This window comes from Emys orbicularis, chromosome 4 (assembly GCF_028017835.1).
Source record: "Emys orbicularis isolate rEmyOrb1 chromosome 4, rEmyOrb1.hap1, whole genome shotgun sequence".
Classification (NCBI taxonomy): domain Eukaryota; kingdom Metazoa; phylum Chordata; order Testudines; family Emydidae; genus Emys; species Emys orbicularis.
This window is the reverse complement of record NC_088686.1, coordinates 116,277,850-116,296,743: the sequence shown is the minus strand read 5'-3', so window position 1 is coordinate 116,296,743 and position 18,894 is coordinate 116,277,850. Positions and strand designations below refer to the sequence as shown.

Here is an 18,894-nt window from a genome sequence, read left to right as displayed (position 1 = left end):
ACCCCTCCCTCACACATTCACTCTGCATTCCAACTTGTTACGCCATTCTGGGGTCTGTCCATGACAAGAGGGGAAAGGAACCATTCTGCAGCTCCGCTACATGACAGGGAGGCCGGCAGCTGCAGAGCTCTCTGTGCCAAGTATGGCTCTGTGCGTCATACCAGACTGTTATGATGTTGCCTTTTCCAGGCACCTCTTCTATCAAGTAATCAGTTCACTCCATGGAGAAATTATTAACATCTACATTCAATACTGGCCCACTCAGGTACAGCTGCTGCCCTTCCAGCCTATCAGGGACAGCTGTCGACCTCCCAGCAACAGGGCAGTATCTGACCTCCCAGAAACCACTGCTGACCACTTGGCATCCTATGGGACATTGGGGTGCACTGAGGCAAGCATGGTTTTGTGACCTCAACATGGGTCCAAGAGTCAGATAGTTCTGAGTTCTATTCCCAGTTCTGCCACCAACTCGCTGTGCACCACAGGCATTTCTGACAGCCTCTGACTCTAATTTCTAATCTGTAAAATAACAGCGGTGATACTGACTGTACGGGGGTGGCGATAGGATTTGTAAAGCCCTAGATAAATGTTAAACATCAGTATTGATAGTCAGTTTCTATAAACTGTTTGCCAGCATGAGAGCTGAAAGTATCTGCCATCTCTCTGATGCCAGTCCCATGGAAACTGGGGCAAGAATAACTTTTGTTATAATAGAATAACCCATTTTTTTCATGTTCTCTGCATATATATATTTTCCACTGCATGCATCCGATGAAGTGGGCTTTAGCCCACGAAAGCTTATGCCCAAATAAATGTGTTAGTCTCTAAGGTGCCAGAAGTACTCCCCGTTCTATTTGTTTTTGTGAGATTTTCACTCAGTATTTTATTAACTTTATCTTCACTTGGATTGGAAAATTCTTTGTGGGGTTTAGCTGCTGGGTATCTGCTACAATGTGCAAGAGCCAGTTTTATACAGATTCGTAGCACCAGACCCTGGCCCCTATTCCTTCCCATTTGTGCCAGCCCTGCAGTGCAAAAGGGGCAAAAATCTGGCTTAAATGGCCATCTGGGGAGTCCTCTTACATAGGGGAACCCCTGGGTGGCAAGGGGCCACTATAGCAAAACCCTCGCATAGGGTGTGCTCTGGACTGCAGCATACTATCTTCATCCTGGGCTGTTACTACTGGTGCAAGTGATTAAACCTTAGGCAAGCCATCCTCAGGCTACTCTAACTTGCATTGGGGGCCTATCCTGCCCTGAGCTACTCTGAGAAGCTGGAAGTGGGCAGGGCAGAAAGGCTGAAGTGTTAGAGTCTCATGGCTAAGCCAGGAACCTGTTGCTATTATGTCTAGCTCTTATAGACAAAGAACAACCCCAGTTAACCAAAGCTGAGTCATACCTGCCTCACAGGGCAATACTATACTCTTCACGGTGGAGAGCTGCTCGGCTCTTTGGTTAAGGCTGGCTGACCAGTGACGAGGAAGGAGGCAGTAAAGAACACCAGCCAGCTTCCCCAAAGCCAGCTGGCAGCATGAGGGTGGTTCTGCTCCAGCTCTCCCAAGCCCATGGTACAAGGAGGAGGCAGTTACCTAGCTTAGTACATCAGCTGGACTCCACATGCATTATTTAGCATTCCTGCTGCAGTCGCAACTGGATACTCCCATCAGGATCAGGTCCACATTGTGCTGGGAGCTGTGCAAATACACAGTAAAAGTCCCTCGCACAAGCAGTTTATAGTCTGAGACTGGGGTTATGCTAGTCTGAGCATAACCCCTTTAAACCAACTGGTCTGGAAATTCAGCCACTCTATTCTAAAATTCTAGGCCATCTCCTGACTTACACAAGGTTTCAGGTGTCACTAGAGATCTTTGGCACTGTTGGGTTTGTCGCATATGCTGGGCATAAAAACTAATTCAGATGGAGCTAATATTTTTCCACATCTACTACTGTAGCTCTGTTAGCAGTTCCGTGATAGTAAAACCTCCCTTCTTGTTTCTCCCACCCCAAGAGCATCTCTCTGTTTAAGCACTGGCTGGCAGATCATGATGCACTCTAAATCTCTTTCTTGGAAGTTGAACAAGGAGGGGGTGGGGTATTCACTCATGTTGTAAGGAACAAACCACAGGAATCGGACTGTCATGCAGGGGGAAAGGCAGCTAATGAGCAGGACGGAGTGCACAAAATCCTATTTGGATGGCTTCTCTGGGGAACAGCTGTCTCCTTGTAAACATCTTGCTAGCTGTCCAGTCTGCAAGTCTGGACAGAGACAGTTAAAGGAGAGTGCCTGGGTAGAGGGAGAAGGGTGTTGAAGGGGAGAGTTCATTCACTGCACAGCCAAGGGCTTCAAGTGGCAGAACTCAACAGCAGGGGAAACTTGAGCTGAAAGTTTGACCCCTCACATGCTGGAGAGGAGGAGATTTGTATGTCTAGTGGCCAACCGAGATAAACCAGAGCACTAAGGACGGCACAGCTCCCTTTCCAAAAGCCACAGTTGTACAGTTACTCTATCTGCTGAAGAGCAGCCCCCCTTTTGACATACAAGCAGAGCACATTACCTGGCGAAGAGGAGAGAAGGAAAGGATATGTCCTCACCAGAGCAAAGAGAAAAGGCAGGAACACAAGACAATGAAAGAATCTGAAGACAGCAACCCTACATTAGAAACACTTTGCTGGTATAACTGCTGGCAGACCCTCTTATCATAGATGCAGCTATAGCAGCAAGAAAGTGCTTTTGCCAGCATAGTTTACACCAGATCTGTGAGCGAAAATAAACTATGCTGGCAAAAGCATTTTATGTCAGTATAACCGCATTTTCCCTAGGGCTCGTGCCAGAATAGCTCTCTCATAAAAAAAAAAAAATCATCCTCCTATCTGACATTGTTATGCCAGCAGAAGTTTCCAGTGTGCACTTGTGCTAAGAATCAACTACTTATGTCATGTATCAGCATTCAGGGAGAATCATATTCACTAGTTCCTGCAAGTCTTTGTGGGCTATATAAATGTGTATATGGATGTGTATCCATCTTGTATAGCCTCCTCCTCCAACATTAAAAGCCCCACAACACTAGAATGTATTAAACATTAATGGAGTAGTGAAATTAGATCATAGCTACATCCCCAAGCAGAAAAAGTCACTACAGCATAGTATCCTGTGAGCAAAGCATTAGTCCACTTGGCAAGGATGGAAACTGGTGCTCTGAAGCCCATGTAACCAATCTACTGGTTCGCTAGAGCAGCCAGTCCATCTTATATCGCCCCATCAGTACAGCATCCACCCAGCTCATCCTTTATACAATCTATTCAATGCACACTACAATTAACATTGGACAATGACATTCCTGATACTGGTGCTCAAATGACCTGCAGGAGGCAGTGAGTAAGGAGAGTGGGAGTAGAGGTCTGCTTAGGCCTTTAAATTTAAGCCCGACCTATACTTGAACTGGACCCAAGCCCACCCGACCAGAGCCTGAGAGGGTTTAGTCATTTTCCAATCCAACCCTGAATCTTTCACCCCAAACCTGAATCACTGCTGCCCCTGCCTGTGGGGTTGGCACAGTAGTGGCTGCATGCCCCATTCCTGCCATCCACCACTGCACTAGGGCGGAGAGGGAGGCACTACGCCTCGTGAGAACACTCGCTCCGCAGCACACAGAGAGTGCAGTGAGATGGCAACAGCCACCAGGAGTGGGGCATGCAGCTGCTGCCAGGCCAACCTCACAGGCAGGAGAAGGTCAGAGACAGCCTGACCTGACCCCAAGAAGGTTGGGTTGTTTTCTGACCTGCCTCAAACCTGACACTTGTAGATAGGTTCCATTGATTCAGGTCGAGTTGCAGGGCTCTAAGTGGGAGAGGGTGGGTGATACACTCGCCCAGCCAAAGAGAATTGCCAGTGAGTCTGTATTTAAGAGGTCCGGAGCCTTTATAAGAAAGATCTGAAATGCTGTCTTTTTATTTTTATTTCTCTTTTGTGCCATTTTGTCATAGTTATGCACAGACAGGCTGCTCGAAAATAAACCCTATGTCATTGGGAGAGAAAGACGCAGGTTCCGCTGATTAAAATCCATCGGAGAGGCATAAAGAAAGGCAGCTGCCTTGTTCCATCAAAGTCCAAACCAGCCGGTGACTCCTCCTCGCCTGGGGTCAGCTGTCTGCCTCTGTCTCTCGTTCTCCATAAATTGCTTCTGGATGTCTTCGACAGAGCCAGGTTCTGGGGTTTCTTCTTTCTCTGGAAATAGGTTTGGGAACTGAAAGGTTTGTCCCTGACCCTAAAGAGAGAGAACAAATGGTCAGATACACATTCCAGTCTTTCTCTGAAGTAGCTGTGATGTACGTACTTACAGCTATATCTGAAAACCATCTGGAAGCTTCAGCTGGTGGAGAATGCTACTTCCCATCTCCCAAGCAGGACAGGGCCCTACACACACCAAGAGCTCATACTCTGCACTGGTTTCCTATTCACTTCTATGTGCAAATCCAGGTGTTGGCAACAATCTTTAAGGCATGAATGCTCAGGAGATGACTATCTGAGATCCATCTCTTATATTATACCACAGTGCATCAACTAAAAGGTGTTTGTATTAGCTCCTAAGATAAGATCAAGGCCAGTGGCAGTGAACAGTTCTGCCAGAGTCCCAACTTCAGTGAACCATGTAAAGACCATTTATTTTGTTTAGCACTTAGGTAATGGTCTGTGTTTATGACTGGTTAATTTATAATATAAATGTTATACTTAATATGCCTCGCTGTCACGGTGAGAAGTGCTCCAGTTCAGTCTCAGCAAGTCACTACAGGGGGGGTTGTACAGGATAGTGGTTGGCAGGGGTCTCTCACCAGTTGAAACAAAGAATAGAATGTAAAACAACAGTACAGTGGAAAAAAACTGTAATGTACCAACAACGTTCATGAGATAAAGTGATTAAACCTACATCAATCATTCCGCCTAACAGACAAGCTGTTGTAGTATATCACCATCACAGGATCGATGTTTCCCGCTTGGATGGAAAATAAACATCACTTGGCCTCTAGCTTTTATCTAACAGCAGGAAACCATTATTCTGTGACAACGTTTTATCCCATTGACATTATCTCTATTTCTGAGTATTGTTTGCACCAATTGCAACCTCTTTAAATCAACAATGCAAGCCCTGTCCATTCATTTCAGTATGAAACGCTGCATAATTAAACACACACACAATAATATGGCAGAGAGAGAGATGTTATAAAAATAACACTGGGGCTGTTTTAAAACTATCTGACAAATAAATGCACATTTCTCAAGGTTTTTATATGCATTTATTGCCACTCTATAAACTGAAATTGGTTTTGCAAATTAGAGTGCATTTGTAAAAAATGGGTAAATACCCATCTACACTACAAACACATCAGAGATCCAGTTACAACACAGCTCCAGATGGGAGCTTAATCACATTTCATACCCAGGCTGGCATCAGAGCAAGGCTCAACTATGCTTCCAGAACACTGTTGTGTTCCCATCTACACTTCATTTTAGAACTGAAAATGTGATGCAACTGGGTCTCAGGAGAACAGTAACCATGTCACTTGACACAGTTGTCCTTGTATTGTTTTTTTTATTTAGCCTTATACACTGCATGGCAATTTACAGGTGAGAGATGGTCTAAACCCCAAATGTAGACAAAGAAGTTGCAACTTGCCCCAGTTGAGCTTATCCATGCTTGAACCTACAACAAGTTCAACTAGTGCAATGAGATTCCCAGGTTGTTTCTGTGGCATAGCCTCTTAGGAACCCCAGGAAGTGTATCTACACTACAAAACAATCAGGGGACTGGGTACAGCACAGCTGTCCTACAACAATTAAAGCACAGCTCCATTTCATAGTATAGAATTGGGCCTCATCAGTACTCCTAAACAGTGCTGAAACCATGGAGTATTGAAGCTCCTTTGCTGTAAGTACCATGAAAGTAGCTACACCATTCCCTTAGAAAATGCACAGACTGGACCAGCTGTGAGCACTCTTGCAGCCCAAGGCTGTCCGAGACTTTAGCAGACTTCAGGCATGTTGCTAAGTTCCTGTCTACACTGCACAATATTAATATGCTTTAATGAAAACAAGGGACAATCATGTTGTAGCGAAATCCCCTGACACAGACAAGGTCAGCCCTAAAGCCTCATTCACACTGGGGATTAAACCATTTCAGCTGAATTGATTTGAAAACAATTCAAGCCAACATGTAGGCAGGACCCAAGCACAAGTTTTACTGGTAACAATGTGGAAAGGAGTGATCTCCTGATGCAGCACAGCCATTTTGGTATGTTTCCAATACGGATATGCTTCCATTATTGGGGAATGAAGGAAAATAGTCCCTGCAGCATACTAGTGACATCCATTGTGATTCACTAAGCATTGCAAAAAGAGAATGTAGAGTTATGCACAGAGGCTACAGTGGAACCAAACAAACTTTTCGTCCATTTATCAAAGTGCTCAGAGTTCCCATTTCAAGGCTGGTGAAAGTAAAATATTGAGCAGATTAAGTCTATCTGTATCTGGAGCTTTTGAATAAATAAAAATCAGGGTAGACAAGTTGGCTCTTTCCAGTTCTTGTTTTGTAAAGAAATTCTGATTTTGGCTGGCAGCCAGACACGATTTCAAACAGCCAAAACATTACACCCTGGAACTGAAGGTTTATAAATCCTAAGTAACAATACTATGCTGTAATACTGCACTGTAAGACTCTGGAGTGATGAAAGCTGCATGAAAAATAGCTATTGTGCATGCTTGGTAGCTAGTTTTCAAAAGCATATTTCTGGGCTTTTTCAAAACTTAAAATATATCAGGAGGCATCCATTTATGTAAAGGGCAGAGTGTACATTCAGACATATTTAAATTCAGTATACCTAAGGCATTAGGTGTATTGTTTGTAAATAACATATACAAGTTTACCATTTTTAAAGTAATACAGTAAACAACTGGCAGACATATGATAAAAAGATTCATAAGAGAAATCCTGACCTACCTAAAGTCAAAAGCAAAATTACCATTGACTTCAATAGGGCCACAACGTCACCTCTAACTTTCCATGTGATGGAATGTTGACTGTTACAACATGCAACTGGACGGCATGTTTCTGGCGTTCTATACCTAGTGCTCACAATGGTTTGCTGTGTGACCTTCTGTAAGCCATTTAACCACACTGGGCCCCAAATTGCTCCTTTTGTATATTGAAGATAATGCCAAACTCACAAGGGTGCAGTGAGATTTTGTCTAAAAAATGCTTTGAGATCACTGAATGAAGGGGGCTTTAAAAATATATTGTATTGTTGTTGGGATAGTAAAACTTGGTGCTAAAAATCTATGTATTGCAAGGATTCAGGGTCTTCCCACAGATTTCATTGTTTTCTACAAATTATAAATTTATATGCAAGAGAGGTGCATGGTCCATTGTTTACATTAAAAAAAGGAAGCAATTAACTCCCCAAATCTAATCCTTCTTCAACAAAAAAACCTTCAAAAACAGAATCCAACGTGAAGCTGCAGAACTGGAATTAATTTGCAAACTGGATACCATCAGATTAGGCCTGAATAAAGACTGGGAGAGGTTGGGTCATTACAAAACCTAAACCTAATTTCCCCAATATGAATTTCTCCCTACTGTTACTCACATCTTCTTGTCAACTGTCTGTAACGGGCCACTCTCTTACTACTTCAAAAGTTATTTTTCCTCCCTTCGTATCCTGCTGTTAATTGATTTACCTCATTAGACTGACCTCACACTTGGTAAAGCAACCCCCATCCTTTCATGTATTTATATCTGCTCCTGTATTTTCCACTCCATGCATCTGATGAAGTGGGTTCTAGCCCACGAAAGCTTATGCCCAAATAAATTTGTTAGTCTCTAAGGTGCCACAAGGACTCCTCGTTGTTCCTTATGTTTCAGTTTACCCTAGTATAAATTTCATTTACATAATGGCGATTGTAAGGATTAATTCATGAAATGTTGTTAAAACCTTTGAAGATGAAAATGCTAAAATAAGTGCTAAGTCTATTTTTAGTTTACATTTCTAGCTCTTCTGGTTAGGAAGATCGTTTTCAGGGTAGAAATAAAGGTTGTCTTCAGAGAGAAATATCACACCAAGAGGTACAAATTGCCTCCATTCAGCTTAATGGGCTGTTAAGTGATCATAATTAGGCCTTTAAAGTTAAGTGTTCACATTGTTAACCTTTTCACCGCCAAGCATCATGCCAGAAATATCCAGCTAATAGGCTTGTCCAGCACAAGCTAGTTATTATACGTGCTTTGACCTTCCATTTATTTCACAAATTTAGGAATGGAAGGACAGCACAGAAACTGTTCTATAGGAATGATGCAACAAATGTTGAGTTTGCAAACAGCTGAAAGCTCTTTTGATTATTTGGATAATTAAGACGCTTACTACTGTCCTTCAGAATTAGGATAGAGTGATGTTTATAATGTCATCATCTAAAATATGCTGGATTCCTACAGTGTGGGACGTGGGCCAGCAGCAAAGGCAGCTCAGTTTTATAACCTAATATATTTGCATGACTCTCCTTGTGTCTTATAATAATATCTGGTATTAAAATAAAGAGTAGAGCCAAGGAGAATAGGAGACTTAACTTTAAAATCCTTTCTGTAACATAGCAGCATATGGGGAATCTTACTTTCTCCAAAATTCCTCAAATACAGCGAGAAACCCTACAAACTGCTGTCATCTTTGGATGGGAGCATTTTTAAAGTGACATGTGAACTGCTAAATACATGCTTATAAGGCACTGTAGCCAAAACATATGCAGGAATATTTACCAAAAAATTCCCACTGGTGCCATCCCTTGTACAGCTGAACAGGTGCTAGCCCAATGTAGACAAGACTGCTCTTATTTTTATTACCATTTCCATTAGACTTTCTCTAAGCAGGTTTAATTAAAATGGAGGTAAAACCAGGTGTGGATTTCAGAGCCTTGTCTACACTTCTGCTCCACTTGCTTAGCAGAACTAGCAGCTTTGACGATTTAAGGTAGTTTTTAATGGGAGAATAATAACAACTGGACTGACAACTTATTTGGCAAGTTAGAACCTGAGGAAAAAGAAAACCATTCCAAATCCCCAAGAAATAGAATTTAAGAGAGACTGAACTGATATATTGTATATGATTCTTTAACATACCGTTCATCTTCAAAACACTTTCAGTACATTAGTATGTGCAAGCGCTGTAGAAACTGATGTTCTCCAAAGTAGAGCAGCATGACTGGTCTCTTTAAAATGAACCTGATTTCATCCAGGTAACCAGAGACTTGCTAGTGAAGGAAGTCACACTAGGAAGAGTAATGCTTCCACCTAGTGGTTGATAAGAAGGCCAACACAAAACACTCCTGACCTCTTCAATTTTCTTACACTCTTACACCATTTTAACTTGAAACTGGACTAGAGAAAACACAGCTGGTAAAAATGATGGGGAAGCAAAAAACACTGACTAGTTTGACCTTAATTGGAGTTGTTACAGATGCAGCATGATTCTAATCAAAAAGGGATTTTGAAGTGCTTAGCAGAGGTTTTTCTACACTATGAGTAGAGTTCTATTTTAACCATGGGCTCCATGGGGCCTAATGAAGGCAAACCAAAAGTTTCAGAATTGACAGTGAGGGCATGAACTCTAGTCCACTGCTGTAAAATCAACACTAATGCAGAACTGGGAGCAGAGTGAGAGACAGACCAGAATTAGTAATTTAAAAAAAAAAAAAAAAAGACACAAAGAGGAGAAATACATAGGGAAGACATGAAAGTAAAGAGTACCAGGGGCCAGGAGGTAGAGCACACACAAAAGAAACAGAAGAGGGCAGGAAGAGCCTGGAAACCTAGAGGTGAGGGGAAGCAGAACACACACACGATATCCTGGCTCAAGGTTCACTGCATTATTTTTCAGTGCCTCGTGTTATTACTTTACTTGTATTACTGTAGGAGCATCTAGGAGCTCTACCTATGCATCCAGGCTCCCTTTGTACAGCGCCTAGCACAGTGAAGAGCAAATAAACCATCCCGGCCCCAAAGCATTAAAGCTGTCTCATATCACGGAATGATAAAGAATGGCATTGTTAAACGCTTGCCCCGCACAGATGTGATATCTGTGATTGTTCCAGGTACAGATGCTTGGCCTGAGGTAAGCACATACAATACTGCTTTGAGTCTGCAATCTATTCCACAACACTGGAGAATTTTGTTTCTAATTACAGTGTAGACATCTTCTGAAGATCTATGCCTGTTTACAGTCTGGCTGATCCTTCCTGAAAGCAGAGACTGTGGCAGTGGAAAGTGGCTGCCATTGGCCAGAATGCGGAGCCTGGCCAGGAAATGCAAGGATACCATGCACCCCTGAATCCTCTCCACCCGCAAGGCTCCTTTTAAGTCTTGACTGTGGCTTAGAGAGGCTTCCTCACAGTGGAAGCTCTGAGAAGCATAGACATTATAGTAACGCTGCCTACCATCTCTCAGGGTAAATCTCCCCTGTATCTCAGACTATGTCTTCCCTGAAAATAATAGGTATGTTTTTACATCAAATAGCTATTGCATGTTGTAAAATCCTAGTGGAGACAAGGACCTGGAGTTTTTACCTCCATGTAAGCTAGCGGGAGGTCAACTCTATACACTCCCCAGGAGGGCTGTTACACAGTTGTACATAACAGGGTTTATTTTTATCTTGGTCTTTTTTAAAAAAAAAAAATGAATAAATTACATATAAAACCCATTAAAAGAACATTTAAGGTTGCAAAGTCAAGCACCAGAACATTAGGAAATGCCAGATTTACGGATGACTATGCAACCTTAATTTAGTTTTCTGTGCATATGCATTACGATCCAGTCTTTAATTACATGATTATATACTATTTTTCCCACAGAACACTTGCTTCATTCAATGCACAGCGTGGATGCACAAGGGAGTAGGATTAAGGTTGTACAGGCAATAGTAATTCTGGCATTTCCTAAGTTTCCAGTGCTTGATTTGGCAATTTTAATAATGTTCTTTTAAGGTAGTTTTTGTGAGTGTAAGTTTTCGATCAAAGAGGTTATTCCAGGAAGAGATCTGAACTATAATATGCTTGGGTTGTTAAAAAAAACAAAACAAAAAAACTACCACAGTTATACAAAATATTGGGCTCCATCTCCACTGGGACACCAACATTTTAGAACCCAGTTTAGCCACAAAGCATACTTGTTAGACATGATTGAAAGCCCACCAAGGCAGTACCTAAACTCTTCCAACCATTCCAACATCCAAAGAGTTTTATTAAAATAACCACCCCCCCCTCCCCCCGCTTTATTCTTTAACTTAGCAGACATTTCAGCAATCAGCCACATAAGTGGTGAACCTTTCAACATGCAGAGTACAGGGTCAGCATGAAACTCACTGGCAGACTAACAAATTTATTAGAGCAATATATGTTTCACTCTATATGCATCCGAAGAAGTGGGTTGTAGCCCACGAAAGCTTATGCTCTAATAAGTTTGTTAGTCTCTAAGGTGCCACAAGTACTCCTGTTCTTTTTACTGGCAGACTGATACTCAATGCTACCTGACTGGACCTTAGATTCAGGCTTCAAACAAAAAGGGATTTAAAAACGAATGGTTTGTTTGGGTGTTTCTGAACTAAACTCTTTTCATTCAGACAACCTCATCATGAGGTCTCAAGGGTGGCAGGGGATGACACCATTAGTACATTATTGGGAGTGGACTACATCCACCCTGATTGAATTGGCCCTGTCAACACTGGTTCTCCACTTGCGAAGTAACTCCCTGCTCTCCATGTGTCAGTATATAATGCCTGCATCTGTAACTTTCACTCTATGCATCTGAAGAAGTGAGGATTTTACCCACGAAAGCTTATGCCCAAATAAATCTGTTAGTCTTTAAGGTGCCACCAGACTCCTTGTTGTTTTTATTAGTACAGGGAAGGCTGAAGTTGCATAAATATACAGTACAAATGGACAATTAACTAAGCATTATTTCTAATTATGCTGATTAACAGACCCTACCCTCACTTCAAACACACATACATGTTTACTCACCAGCTGTACGTACGCAACCTTGTAATCTGGCTTCTTCACTTTCTGGTTCTTGTGGTTCCTTTTATTGTTTGCACCTATTCAAGTGAAGAGAAACACTTTTACTTTCCGAGAGTCAGAAGCTCCCCCAACTGAAAGGTTTGATTTGAGTTTTGATTCTTTTGTGGGGAAGAATTCTATCTTAGCTATTTATAACAACACCTCTACCCCGAAATAACGCGACCCGATATAACACGAATTCAGATATAACGCGGTAAAGCAGTGCTCCGGGGGGGTGGGACTGCGCACTCCGGCGGATCAAAGCAAGTTCGATACAACATAGTTTCACCTATAACGCAGTAAGATTTTTTGGCTCCCGAGGACAGCGTTATATCAGGGTAGAGGTGTATTACCATAGAATCTGGGCACCTCACAATGATTAAAACATATTTATCCTTTGGTAGGTACTATTATCCCAATTTTACAGACTGGAACCGAGGCGCACTAGCTGAAGGCCACAGAGGAAGCCTATGGTGGAGCAGAAAATTGAACCCAGATCTCCGCTAGTGTCCTAGCCACTAGGTCAGCTTTGGGAAACAAGTACTCCCAAGGCAGAAAACAGTCATTTATTAAGTGGCTATGAGATCAGTGTCCCTGCTCCCTGGAGCTCCCCATCTAAACTATACACTCTGTAGCGCTAGTGCACAAGTGCAATTTACTGTTTCTGCTTTTAAAGAAATTACAAAATCCAAAAAGTTTAGCAATTTTTAATTTTCTAAAATATAGTGGCTGTGCTTCATTATAGCTCCCCAACTAATGACACTTTCCCACTCCCTGCTCGTCTATCTTCCTCCCAACATACACACACAAACAACCACCATCTCCACCAGCCAGGCTAGGCTTTACGGGGAGGTGGAGTGGAGAGGTTGCCAAATTGGGTATGAATATTTTTAGAAGCTGTTTGGAAGTAAATGTGCATAAAGTCAGTATAAAGTTATTTATAAAATAAAAATTTGAAAATACTACACTTGCTCTCCCATTAATTTACTCTCTACTTTTCTCCCCAGACACACACAAATACATAACTATTTTAAGAATTTAGCAACATTTCTTCATGTTTTCTCTAGGAATTTTTACTTCCCTCCTGTCTCTTCCTCCTCAGATTTCTCCTATAACCTTGTTTTTTACCCTTTTTTAAAAAATGTCCACCCCACTGATGGCCTTCACACACACATCCAACCAGTTCATCCTCTCTAGTTGTGAGATGCAGACTAAGAAAAACATCCAGCAACCCAACACAATTTGACCTGTCGGTCAGAACAAGTTACATTTCAGTTACTTACTGCTTGAAAATCAAGCCGATGACATTTAAAAATCCTGCCCCTTACTCTGCATCACTTTTCCAATGCATTCCAGCTATGATTACAAAAGCTCCAGGGAGGGGGACATCAGATGCAAAGGTGGCTTTATGACACCTTTGTGCACCCTAATCCAAGAGTTGTTTGGCACCAGGTCATATCCAGGCATTAATTAGAGCAGACTATGATGGATTTTTGGGCGTAAGGGCTAGGGCATAACCATGACAATTATATTGTCTGGTTGTTAGATAAACTCAACTACTTTCGGCCTTAACTATTTCTTAATACTTTAAGAAATATGGGGGAGGGAGGTTGTTAGTTTGTTTTAACTAATTTTATATAAGAATGAAGGTTGGGGTTGGCAGGTGTCTAACTTCAGAGGGGATAGATTTTATGCTCAGCAAAATGAGGAACCAACAGTACCAACCAGGGGCATGAACGTTGTATAGCTGTAATCGCATCTCACTTTTCACCTGCAGGTTCCTGCTATTCCAGTCCTGGGCTACCCTTAGAAGTCTAACAGAATTCTGCCAACAGAATCCCTCCTGCTATTTCAGTCTTGGATCCCTACCAAACAGAGGCTGCTGATCTTGCTAAACTGTGTGAAGGTTATGTGATATGAAATACAATGGGAGAAGGTAAGGACTGAGCAAACAGAGATACTGATTTTACCTCATCCCAGGGAAAGGGGGTCCTCTGGCTCAGGGACAAAAGAAAACGTTCTGAATTGAACAAATATGAAGACCAAATTCCACTTTCCCCAGAATAGGACAGTTGAAGTTCACAGATAAAGGAGTTTAGGAAAGCCCAGGACTGGATGACCATAGAGACACAGCTGATCTTCAACCTTGGAGAGGAAGATCTCTCCACCACAGTGATGGGATCTATGTGGTGGCAGGCGGGAGAGAAATTTCACCACACCACCCTCTCAAAATACCTTACTGGAAAATCAACACTTGGGGATTAAAAAAAAAAACAGTTGTAGGCTGAAGAGGAGCTTTGTTGAAAACAAAAACTTTTTACACATCCCGAAAAGAAGCTTAGCCTCTGCACTCACCATGCTGTATTCTGGTCCTCACAACAGACACTGGCACGTTGTATATTTTTTCAAGGTAATTCTTAACATCCACTCTCGTCATCCTGTGCAAAGAGGAAATATTTTGGAGAGGAGGGAAGAAAAGTGTAAATGTTTAAACTAAATTCAAAACAGAAAAAAATATGTATAGGCTTATCAATACTTTAGAGCAAATATATCAACAAGTCCATTTGGCCAAGATAATTTGACTGCCACAAATATATAAACCATACAAACAGTTCACAATGGTTCTATAAGCAAACACAGGCTGCAGCAATAATAACTATTTAATCCAATGTAATCTTAATAGTCAAAAACTCAAATGCCAGTTGTATTCAAAGAGGGTGGATGGGCTCACTCTCTCTATCCTAAGTGGACAATTCTTTTGTTTTCTTTGTAGAAGTTTCTAATCTCTGAAAACAAATGGATGAGCAACTGTGACACACAGTACCCCATGTAACCACTGATAATCACATAAAATCTATCTTTCTATAATCAATAAACTTGTTTTATTGTCTTATCTAAACCAGTGTGTTTTGGCTGAAGTGGTTGGGGAATCTCCACTCAGGTTAACAAAAGCTCAGGCATAATCATTTTCTTTGATAAAATGACGAATTATTAATGAGCTTGCTCTGTGCAGCAATGTGCTGGACAGTGCAAGGTGCACATTTCTGGGGTGCAAGGCTGGAGAACTTACAGGTGTCACCCTGTATATAGTTCATGAGTGGCTAAAAGAGCATTCATGTCACTTTGCTGGGTGTGCCTTTACATATTAATGGCTGTGTGAGCAGGGCCTGGAGAGGCTGCTTTTCACGAGTAAAGCAGTGTAAGAAGCACCCTGGGCTTGAGAGTGAAGGGGACACAGTGGCTCTGGTTGCACCCGGGGGATATCACAGCAACACCCTGTCTCTAGGAAGGGGCTCATAAAAACCAATGCATTCTCCCACGCCAGTTCCCTTGGACAAATGGAGAGTCTTCTTAATCTACGGAGGAGGCGCTAGGAAAAGCTCATGCTTAAGAAGCTACGGCCTTCACAGCCTAGTGAAGTCCCTGATATAAAAGTTACCTCAACTGTGATACAGTGCCCAAAGCCTACTGTATGTAACACTCAGCTTCTCTATTCCTCAGGCAGTATTTTACAGTTATTGCTCTCAAAGCCTGTCACTACGATTGCACTGGAAACCTATAAAAATGGACAATCTTGTTGCTCCAAAATGTTGCTTATTTTTAAGTGGGACTCACTGTCAAAAATCATTATATACCTAACAGGTGCTCTTCTATAGCACCTTTCCTCAAATAAACTTCAAATGTTTTAAAAATGTTAAACCTCACAACACCCCTGTATGGAAGGCAGGGATTAAATCCATAGTTGTCAAAACTGAGGCAAAAAGAGCTTTAGTGACTTGTCCAAGGTCACAATAAATCAGTGGTAAAAGTGGGACCTGAACCCCTAACACCAGACTCCCAAGTCTTGTTCTGATCACTAATCAACATTCCCTTCCTACAGAGTGTGTCGGTGTATTAAAGTATCAATGGGCAGACAATCAGTTTTGTGAAGACAGGGTGCTGTAACATATTTTAACAGTACTGTCCTCCTTGCTGGTCAATAGCTATTGGCACCAAAAAGCTATTGGCTGGCTAGCAATCCACTGAACAAGATCCAGTGACCCTGTCTCAACCAATGGGATTATGTTTTGAAATCAAAGGAACAGATTATTTAGGATCCTCTTTATCAGTATAGATAGTCATCCAAGACAGGTTCTGCAGCAGCCTACCAGAGGTCCAAAAGTAGTGGTGCATACAGTGAATCTTTTGAAGTGCGTGTTTTTCTCTAGAGTGAGAGGAAGCAGTTGTGAAAAGACAACAAAGTTGGACTCTTAATTTGAAAATATAAAAAAATTAGGTATAGAACCTTAGCTTGGCTTTGAAGACAGAACTATCACTTGCCAAGTGGATTCACATGCAGGAGCACACAACCACTATATGTTAAAAGCTTCAGGATCTGCAGCCGTGCCACTTTAGGCTGTGATCCCATCAGATCACATATGCTAAGCAAGGTCAAAGCGAGTTAAATCTTTGCAGGAGAGAACTCCGAGATTACCTATGTGGTGGAGAAAACAGTGTTGATAACTAAATAGGTGTCACTTCTTGCCACCAAATCAGTACAGAACTATTACCAAGCATTTTGTAAGGAGACATTGTTGTTGGAAGAGGCATATTTTGGGTGAGATGTAAAACTCAGCTCCTGAACACTTGTGATAATTAAAGATCTTATGTCCTTTAAATAAGTGCAGGAGTGTTTCCTTAAAGGTCCTACCTAAAATTCCCCTTGAGTTTCAGTTAGATATAGTATTCTACACATTGTCTGAAACTGCAATGTAGTGTTGCTATGTTTCACCCCAGAGATGGCTGCATTTTGGTGAAGCAATTCCAACAAACAATATACATTTTGGTTGGCAAATGGCTTTTGGATGCTTCACAATGAAAGATGTTATCAAAATTGTAGATATTATTTCTAGTTCAAGGAGCATGCTTGCACCTGTGCAACATTCACTGCACATGGCATCCAGGCAATGGGCTTATCTGCTCAAACAGCGGGTGTGAAGTTTCACAACATGGGAGATTTAATAAATTCTAATTACAACCTAAGTCTACTGTAACTAACAATAACAAAATCTGACCTCAAGCCTAGTTAACTGTGTTTCCAGAGATATTGTTCTTCTCATTATTTAGATTGCTATCCCTGAAGGCTTTCAAACTGAGAAGCAGATGACCCTTTCATCTACTGTTTCTCTGGTTGCACTTACTGCATGGAGATACGGAACTGTACAGTGTCTTCTGGCTGTGACACACCAGGCCTCACCAGTGTCATGAAGAAGTTAGGTCGGAAAATCCTCAGCTGGGGGTTTCCCAGCTGGTACAGGGGGTAGCTACAGGGGGGGAAACATCAAAGTTACTCATAAAACACCAGTGCTATTATAAAATCTTGGTTTTAATTGTTTTACTCCCGGAGTGAAATCACATACTGTACACACAGCAAAGACCATAAACCTCAGCCACAGAACTATGTTATTTCAAACTGGCTTATTCCTTTGCCAGATACACGTTTTTGCACTTTAGTTTTAAAAAACAGGCAGCATGTATAAAGAATAAATCATGTGCTTGGCGGCTACCCTTAATCAGCACCATATGCTATTTCTAAGGAACAAACAAGCCCAGATACACTGCTTTAAATGAGTGTCAGGATTCAACTCTTCACTACCATCCAAAGCAGTACGCAACATCGTCTGTGCAACAGGGGAAGGGACCAAACCTGTGAGCCAGAAGGTTGTAAGCAGTTTAGGAATGACAGCAAAAGGGATGTGCCAGCAGGAAAAGACGGTAAGCGGGATTCCGAAAAGGAGGAAATGTTAGTGGGACAGCACCAGCATGTGGGAAGAAGGGGGAAAACAAGGGGAGGAAAGGAAACAACAACAAGGAAAAGAAACTGACAGATCCAGGGAGAAAGCAAGAGCAGAGAACAAGACCAAAGTGCCCCTGACGAGACAAGTGGGCCGCTGTTGCTCACTGCGTTGAAGGGGCTGATAAAGCGCTGCCTGGAGCCCTGCCTATACTAGGGGAACATCTGCACGACAAGTGCCGCAGCTGCAGCGACTCCAATGCGGGCGCGGGGGGGGGGGGGGGGGGGGACTTTCCAGGGCTGTACCGAACCCCTCCCCCCGCCAGCGGCGGTAGCCAGCACGGGTAGGTCCCGCCCTACGGGGCTCCAGAGCTGCCCTGTAGGCTCGGGGGCTCGGCCTGGGGGGCCCCTCCGGCCAACTCCCCGCCCAGATTTGGCACAGGAGGCGGGGCCGGAGGGCCGCGGGGCGGTGTTAGCGGCGCGGTTACCCCCAGAGCGGAGGCGGCCTCACTGCGCCGCCCCCGGCCCCTCCGCCCTGCTCTCAGGCCGAGCCAGGGGCCGGGCGGGCGGGCTCGCGCGCGGGGGGTGCCCTGGCGCGGCAGCCTCGCGCCCCTTCGCGCGTGGGTGAATCAAGAAGGGGGGCGGGGCCGGCTACTCACAGAACCTTCCCGGTGGCCATGGCCCCACCGCGCGCGCAGCGTCCCCCGACCCCAAGCGGCCGCGCCCAGCGTCCGTCCGGGCAGCTGCGGCGCCCGGCGCAGGAGAGTCTCCCCGGCCGGCTCACTGCAGGCGGAGGCGGCGCTATCTCCCCCTGCAGCTCGGGAGGCCTCACTGCACTCGAGCGTTCCGCGCCGGGGCGCCCCTTGCTCGTGCCGGGCCGGGCTGGGCTGGGCTGGGCTGGGCGCGGCGCGCATATCCAAGTCAGCCCCAGGGACGTAGGCGAGGTGGGATCCACAGGGGTGCCTGGCTCCCAGCCACAGCAGGGCTTTTCAATCCTTGTTCCGGGGTGGCAGCCCCCAGCCTTCAAAAATCA

General features: G+C 43.4%; 1 protein-coding gene across 3 annotated transcripts; it reads right to left on the bottom strand.

The window, feature by feature from the left end:
• Positions 1–3,926: 3,926 nt before the first annotated feature.
• Positions 3,927–18,594, bottom strand: MRPL23 (mitochondrial ribosomal protein L23). 3 transcript variants are annotated; one of them, XM_065403260.1, is made up of 5 exons: positions 18,521–18,594; positions 17,269–17,391; positions 14,444–14,526; positions 12,053–12,126; positions 3,927–4,265 (listed from the first exon to the last, which is right to left on the bottom strand). In XM_065403260.1, exons 1-5 carry the CDS (start codon positions 18,538–18,540, stop codon positions 4,101–4,103), a joined length of 465 nt encoding a protein of 154 aa, XP_065259332.1. In that variant the 5' UTR covers positions 18,541–18,594; the 3' UTR covers positions 3,927–4,100. The 3 variants fall into 3 exon arrangements, with proteins under 3 accessions (XP_065259332.1, XP_065259333.1, XP_065259334.1); XM_065403261.1 differs by lacking the exon at positions 18,521–18,594 and adding an exon at positions 17,488–18,022; XM_065403262.1 differs by lacking the exons at positions 17,269–17,391; positions 18,521–18,594 and adding an exon at positions 17,143–17,227.
• Positions 18,595–18,894: the final 300 nt, after the last annotated feature.